At 34.1% G+C, this 7975-nt stretch overlaps 2 protein-coding genes across 2 annotated transcripts; one reads left to right on the top strand and one right to left on the bottom strand.

Annotated features, from left to right (window-relative positions):
• Positions 1–193: 193 nt before the first annotated feature.
• LOC123010922 (cilia- and flagella-associated protein 53-like) lies at positions 194–5335 on the bottom strand. The gene is made up of 6 exons (XM_044408112.1): positions 5202–5335; positions 4747–5156; positions 1288–1450; positions 704–1240; positions 450–662; positions 194–405 (listed from the first exon to the last, which is right to left on the bottom strand). Exons 1-6 carry the CDS (start codon positions 5307–5309, stop codon positions 229–231), a joined length of 1608 nt encoding a protein of 535 aa, XP_044264047.1. The 5' UTR covers positions 5310–5335; the 3' UTR covers positions 194–228.
• Positions 5336–5449: 114 nt separating this feature from the next.
• Positions 5450–6576, top strand: LOC123011431 (zinc transporter ZIP3-like). Its single transcript, XM_044408851.1, has one exon. It carries the CDS (start codon positions 5452–5454, stop codon positions 6574–6576), a length of 1125 nt encoding a protein of 374 aa, XP_044264786.1. The 5' UTR covers positions 5450–5451.
• Positions 6577–7975: the final 1399 nt, after the last annotated feature.

Genomic DNA, 7975 nt, shown 5'->3' with positions numbered 1-7975 from the left:
ATTCTTATCAGTAGAGATAGGACACGAGTTATTATTTAAATTAACATCATTTTATAGGTTATTTTTGAGGTTCAAATATTGCTTCATATTTATGAATAACCCTGTATTTTAATGAGAATCCTGGCTAAAATTAGTTCCCATCATGTTTCTGACATTAAGCAACTTAAAACAAATAAAACTCTCGTTTGCAAATAATTCTGTAATATTTTTTTTGTTGTACAAGTAATTTCATGTGGGTGGATTAGGACAAGGACAAGTCTGACGTTCTAAAACTCTTCTAAACGGATGTTTGAACGCCGGGTCTTCCAATCTTGCGTTAATCAACTCCAAGACGTGTTGGCGACGACGCTCTTCCTCGGCAAGTCCTTCAGCCAATTCCCGTTCCAGCTTCTCTTTCTCAAGTCTCTGGAAACCCAAGTTAGCAAAATCGACAAAATTAACACCCTCACCCTTTGCTCATTATTATATTCAATCTGTTGCTTCAAATCTTCTCTATACTGCTTCACTTGTTCGGCTTGAAGCCGGTCATGCTCAGCTTGAAGTCTTTCATTGGTTTCCCAAGCCATCCTCAACAGCTCGTTTTCGGCCTCTTTCAACTTGAGATGGTTTTCGGCTTCCTGTCTCTTGTACTCCAACTGTTGGGCCCTTTCAGCTAAAACATTCTGACACAAAAACTAGGGCCAAACTTGATTATTAGTTTTACTTTCTGTAAATCTTGACGCGCTTTCTTCAATTTGCAATACGCATCTTCTTGTTTCTTCTCAATCATCTTTCTGTGCTCTTCCAAAAGTTTGTTTAATTGCTCCTCTTCTCGCTTCCTCTCCATTTCTAACTCTTTCAAATGGTTGCGGTAGATCGCAGTTTCGCGTCTTGCTAACGACGTGGTATCTTTAATCTTTTGCCTTTCTTTCTCTAATTCAACTTCGGCCAATCGACTCATGGCATTATTTAAAGCATCTTCCTCTTTCTTCCTTTGTGCAATGAATTTTTCCTGGACTTGGATTTGTTCTCTCAATTCTTGAGCGACTTGGTCACGTTTTCGGCGTTTGGCATCTAAAGCTTCGATTTCTTCACGACGAATTTGTTCCTGTAGTTTAATCATCTCTAAACGGTCTTCAGCAGCGACCTTTTCAGCTTCTTGTTTCAGTAATTCTTTGCCGTAAATCTGTTTCTCCCATGTCTGCATTGTTTCTTGCATTGCGCGGTTTTGTTTGAGCAAATCTTGCACTTCCTTCTCCATCTTTGGGAGAAAAATTGTAAAAAATGTAACGGCAATAACACATTTACCTTTGCTTCTTGTTCTTTTTTCATCAGATTATGCCACATGACATTCAGTTCGCGTTCAGACTCTTTGCGTATTTGATTCTCTTTCATTTGTTGAAGTTGGGCATTTTTGCTATCGACGAGATTTCTTTGATAGACAACTGGACGCAACTCCACACAACCATCACTTAAAATGACAAAATTTTTGCAATTGTAAAATCTGTTTTTTTTCTAAATAGAAATGCCAAACAGTATGCCACGAGTAAATTCATTCATGGTAATTTTAATAATTAATTATATTGAATTGAATTAATTTGAAAACAATGTCATTAAAAGAATAGGAGACATTCAGCAAAGTAGACAAGGCAATGTAAATATGAGTACTTACAAACATTTTTGCTTTGTATCTCATTGCAAAAACTATGTGGGAGGGTCTATTTCGATGCATTACTTCCTAAAATGGAGATTTCAACTTTTGATGATGCAAAATCAGTATTTCATAAATAGGAATCATCATAAACATAAAGAGCGTAGACAAGCAATTTTTTACATTGAGTTTTTTTAAGAGTTTAAAACTATAGACGATCTTATGCATTTTTCCAGGTAAGAAAAAAGAAAAAGTTGAAATTTAAGACGTCTATAAAACAAAGTCGCATCTTACATCCTTCGAAAACAAACAATAAACGTTAAGAAGCTTTTATTCTGATCTTATGAAAACCAGAAAGTTACTTATGTGAGACTCCAAATAATACGTCGATTTCAGTTTGTAAGTACTGTTAATTACTTCATTAAATAATAGACTTCTTAAACAACGCTCATATTTACCTCAAATAATCACAATTTTATCTACAGAGCGTGGTTTGTGCCATAACAGACACAATATGTAAAGTACTAAAACAGCATTTGAATGGTTTTTTATAAGATTGGCCCCATTTTTTGTAGAATAAATAAAAGATGATAGGGGGCTAATTTTCGGTGACCCCTCATTATTTTAATTTTTTACACTAACACAAGTACATTTATGCCTGATTACATGGAAGTTATTACTTAAGAAACCAATGAGACGTAGAACAAAAGCAAGAAATCAACCAATAAACGAAAAATACTTGCAAATTATACCAAAAAAACTTTCAACGACGACAATAGTGTTACTGTCAATATCAAATTGACAAATTCACTCGAACATAAGATTTAAGTGGTGTAGTTGAAGTACATACAGGGCTTTCATTTCAAAAGGATCCAGTCTCAATAACTTTTGACATTGAACAAATGGATTTTCAAGCAAAAACAGGTCGATTAGGATCTCGAGGGGGAAGTTGAAAACCAACATTAGTTACATTTTAAGTTTCATCCCCTAGTCGCTAGCCACCCCTACTTTGAAATTTTAAATGGCATCCCCTACTTTTTAGAACGTTTTCGGAAAGAGAAGAAATCAGCGTCACTAAATGTCAAAGAAATTTTTTTTTGTCGATTTGTTTTTCAGTTAGGGGTGGTTTAATTTTTGAAATTTTTCGTCCTAGTAGCTTTTGATTGAACTCAATTATTATTTAAATAAAAAATATGTCGATTTGGGTTGCGATGGGAGAGTTTAAGACCAACATTAAATACGTTTTAGGTTTCATCCCCTAGTAGCTAGCCACCCCTACTTTAGAATTTTAAATGGCACCTTCTATTTTTTGAAACATTTTCAGAAAGGGACTAAATGAGAGTATCTAACTGTCAAAGTAAAAAAAAAAATTTTTGATTCGTTTTTTAGTTAAGGGTGGTTTAATTTTTGAAATTTTTAGTCCTAGTAGCCTTTGATGCAACGCAATTTAATTTGAATAAAAGTAATTTTTTAATTAACTGAACTATCAAATGGTAAATTTTCGCTGAATTGTTGACACCACCGCCTTCTTAATAAAATGTATTAGATGACACATAATCAAAATCAAAGTTAAAAGCTACTAGGACTGATGGAAATTTCTAAAATAAAACTACCCCTAACTCAAAAACGAATCGACAAAATATTTTTTTTTTATTTACGATTAGATAAGCTTTTTTCCACTCCTTCCAGAAATGTTTCAAAAACTTGGAGTGTCTTTTTAAAATTTTAAAGTAAGGGTGGTTAGTGACTAGGGGATGAAACCTAAAACGTATTTAATGTTGGTTTTAAACTCTCTCATTACAACCCAAATTGTCATATGTTTTATTTAAATTAAATTGAGTTCAATCAAAGGCTACTAGGACTAAAAGTTTCAAAAATTAAACCACCCCTAATTGAAAAACAAATCGACAAAAAAATTTTTTTCTTTGACATTTAGAGACGCTGATTTTTTCTCTTTCTGAAAACGTTCTAAAAAGTGGGGGGTGCCATTTAAAATTTCAAAGTAGGGGTGGCTAGTGATTAGGGAATGAAACTTAAATTGTAACTAATGTTGGTTTTCAACTTCCCTCTCGAGATCCTAATCGACCTGTTTTTGCTTGAAAATATATTTACTCAATGTCAAAAGTTATTGAGACTGGATCCTTTTGTGGATCTTACTTGTGTTTATTTTAATATTAGAAATTTATCTTTGTGTGGTATCCCCTTTTTGAGAGGTTTTTATTCTAAGGATTTAGTAGCTGAGATTATAAGAATAGGGTATTTAAGATTTTATGTTTATTTAATTTTTTATTTATCTATTGGTTTAACTGTTTGTTAAAGTTTTCGACTGGTTTATTATTCATTTGTAGGGAACTTTAATTTTATTTCAGTTAATAGTATTTATGAAGGTGGGATTACCATACTAAAGGGTATAGGTGGTTTAATTTTTTTAGTTATTTTAATGGGTAGTGTGATGAGCTGATTAATTTTTTCTTATCCTTATGTAATCATTCTTCCTTTTTTTTATGAAAATTATAACATTAATCATGGTTATGGCTGGGGCATGAATTGGTTATGAGTTGTCTAAGTTTTCTATTAGTTATGATAGTATATTAATAAATAATTATAAATTATCTTGGTTTTTATCTGGTATATGAAACATACCTGTGATTTCAACTTTAGGAATTAATTATTATCCTATTGTAGGAGGTTCTTTTATTTACAAGTCTTTGGACCAAGGATGATCAGAGGTGATAGGAAGCCAAGGAATTTATAAGCTAATTGTTAATGGATCTAAGTTTTTTCAAATTTTTATGATAAATAGAATTAAGGTTTTTTTATTTTAATAATTGTATGATTAAGTATTATTTATATGATTTACTTAAATAGCTTATTTAATAGAGTATGATATTGAAGCCTTGTATGTAAATTAATGTTCACGGCTACCATCCTTAGAAACCCTTTGTTTCAATTTACATTGTGATAGAATTTTTATTTTACTTTTAAGTTGGTAATGAAAAAATAAAATTGATGACGCACCGGTCTACCCTCCTGAATTTTACTACTTATACCAATTTTTTCACCAAAATTTTGATTTCCATTTAAAGAAAAACAAACTAACAAAAAATTCAACTCACATGTATTGCTGCATCCGTTTTTGATTGACAATCTCAAGTCTTTCAGCTTCTCTCTGCGCTTTCAGTAACTGGGCTTTGTTTTTCATGTCTTCCATTTTCGAATCCACACCTTTCTGAGCTTTGTCGATAGTTTCAAGTATAAATTCTTGCTCTTCTTTGCATAAAAGCTCCCTCAATTTGGCACGTCTGGTCTCGATTGTCTCTTCATAAGCTTTGACTTTCTCCTTGAAACGTTCCTGGATATGTCTCTGGAAGACTTTTTTTTCGGCATGTTTGTCGTATTTGGCGGTGACGGTCTCTTTGAGGAGTCTTTTAGCTTCCGATGCTAGAAATTCGGTGTCAGCATCGCGGAGATGTTGCCGGTGGTGTAACAAACGGACGTGGTAGTCGGTATTGGGTTGGCGACCGCGCTAAAAAAAATTACTTACTTGAAAAAATAAAATTGAAAATTTTACATGGCCATAAACTCCTGGTGTGATACAGGGTAATTGTATGTCGTAGGTCATCGGGTTGGGTCTTGACCGTTTCACATGTTTGGGAGGGTCCAGATTCCCTCCAAACATCTTTGACTTTGTCAAAAAACGACTTGTTAAATCAATATTTAGCATAGATACCATCTCTAGGGTTGCGATAATTACCATCGTGCGCCTGACCACTGAGTCAGTCAAGCGGCGCCACGCGAACCATGAAGACCCATCGCCGACCATGGATTTAGTCTCCACGAAAATCCTAGTGGCCGTCCTCTTCGGACTCCTCCGGTTTTTCTTCGGGATTCTCCCGGTGAAAATCTACAAGTTGCTGTTGCACTGGGAGGGTCAAGACGACTCCGAGCACTTTATAAACAAGCGACGCCACCAGCAGGTCACGTGCACTCTAGCCCTATGCCAGTCCTTCGGCGGGGGCGTCCTCTTCGCCACTTGCATGCTCCACATGATGCCCGAAGTGTACAAATCGGTGGAGGAGTTGAAACAATTCGGAAATGTCAACACCGATTACCCCCTCTCGCAGATGACCATTTCGGTGGGCTTCTTCCTGGTGTACTTCATCGAGGAGTTGTCCCACTGGTTCGTGACCCACGTCCCCGACGAGGCGTGCGAGAAAACGACCCGATCGGCGACCCCCTCGTCCACTAAAGTGGCCCCCAAGAGCGCCTTCACCAACGAGGAGAAGAAGGAAGTTCCGTTCATCGTCGACGAGTATGAGAAACGGCCGAAATCGGCCGCTTCAGACACTTACAGTCTCACTGCCCAAGTCATCGCCGAAAACGAGAAAAACCAGGAGAAAAGCGTCGATCTTGACTCGGAGCTTGAGCGAGTCGAGTCGGCGAAATCCTCGGTGGAGAAAGCCGTCAAAAGCAAGCAACAAATCATGAGATATGTTCTAGTTGTCGTCGCTTTGTCGTTTCACGCGATGTTTGAAGGCCTTGCCATCGGCCTCCAACACAGTATTGCCAACATTTGGTACTTGTTTGTGGCTGTTTCCATCCACTCGGCTACGATTTTGTTTTACATTAGTCTAGAATTAGTTTTGGCTAAAACTGAACTGAGACGGATTCTCACCCACGTCACTATTTTGTCGGTGACGAGTCCAGCTGGAGTCCTTTTGGGACTCTTGATCACGCAAAAAGCAAACATGAATACTCAAGCCAAGTCCACGGCGGTTGTGCTACTCGAAGGCCTCTCAGCCGGCACTATTTTATACATTACTTTTTTCGAAGTTTTGAACAGGGAGAAAGAACGAAGAGCGTGGACGATAAGACGAGGGGCGTGTATTTTAGGGGGTTTTGTACTTATGGCGCTTTTGCAGTGTGCAGAAATGTATATAGAATGATAAATAAATTATTTTGTTTACGTTTGGGTTTGATTTTTTACAATGACTAAGGGGTATCAATGTTCAATTGATTACAGATAGGAATCGAATCCTATAATGGGGTTTCAAAAGACATACGTACTGGAGAAGGCGTGACAACATTAATATTTCATGTCTCGAAGAGATCAATAGTGAATTGTATTTATCTTCTAACTAGTGGTGGAATATTAGTGCTTCGTCAGGAGACAAAGCTGAAATCGATAATAAAAAAGATAGAATATCAAATTGATTTGTTCTAGATATTTTTGTCAATTTATTTTTAGATATTTTCTCAGAAATTTACTGAATATTTCATCTTAATCTATTAACTCAAAGTATACTTGTGTGACTTGTTAAAATAATTAATCAATTATAAATCCTAAATAATAAAAGTAAAAAATTACATTACTAACATTACTGAAAAACTCACCCTTACCTACATATTGTAAAATAATAAAAGAATAAAGTAACTAATTAATAATTTATAAATTAAAATGAGATGAAAACTTAAAAATGTAGCTCTTGGGTATTTAAAGGCCCTTTTCTTTTGGATGAACAAGAATTAATAAAAAAAACTAAGTTAAGTTTGGAAATTTGGAAAGTGTATTCGGAAAAAAATATATTAATTTTTTTATTATTAGTATAAAAAAATGTAATGGATAAAAATAAGATGTCAGAATTTTGATTTATTTATTTTCTTAATTTGTCAGTATTTCACACAAAACAAAATATTCAATTAATATCTCTAATAAATTTATTAAAACAATAGTTTAAAATCTCCAAAAAATAAAAAAATAGACAAAAAGTAATTGTAAATTCGTCGCGTCAAGATAAAAAAAATGATTTAATTTTTTTTTAAATAGTGTTTTAAATTAAAACAGTAAAAATAGGTTTTTATGTTGTATAATTTGGCATGTAGGTAAGTGAAACATTATTTTTTGAAGTGGACAAAATTTAGGAAAAAAACAAAAAAAAATCTTCAACAGAATTGGCGTCACTTTATTCCCTTAGGAATAAAATATTTAAATTAGCCATATAAACTAGAATTGAAGGAATTGAATTTTTTGAGTGTATTTTGACGTAAACAAAGTACTTGATATCGATTTTTACTTGAATAGTTGAATATTTTGAGAAATTTGTCATTTTTTATATTATTATTAATTTAGTCAGTTGGGAGGAAAGTTTTGTATGCATCTCTGGAATGAAAATGCCCTTGGCTTTACCTAAATCGTCAGCATTAAAATAATTGCTTATTCCATTGAATAAATAAATAACTATGACTCATCCTTTTTATTTATTTTTTCGGTACTAATCAATACAAAAGTTTGAATTTATTTTTTTTTAATTCTTTTTATTATAATTATTACTTTTTTCATAGAAG

The sequence above is a fragment of the Tribolium madens genome, unplaced genomic scaffold, assembly GCF_015345945.1.
Source record: "Tribolium madens isolate multiple individuals breed KSU strain unplaced genomic scaffold, Tmad_KSU_1.1 Scaffold_91;HRSCAF=231;Tcas5.2_LG7, whole genome shotgun sequence".
In the NCBI taxonomy this organism is placed as follows: Eukaryota; Metazoa; Arthropoda; class Insecta; order Coleoptera; family Tenebrionidae; genus Tribolium; species Tribolium madens.
This window is presented reverse-complemented; position numbering and strand designations above follow the sequence as displayed.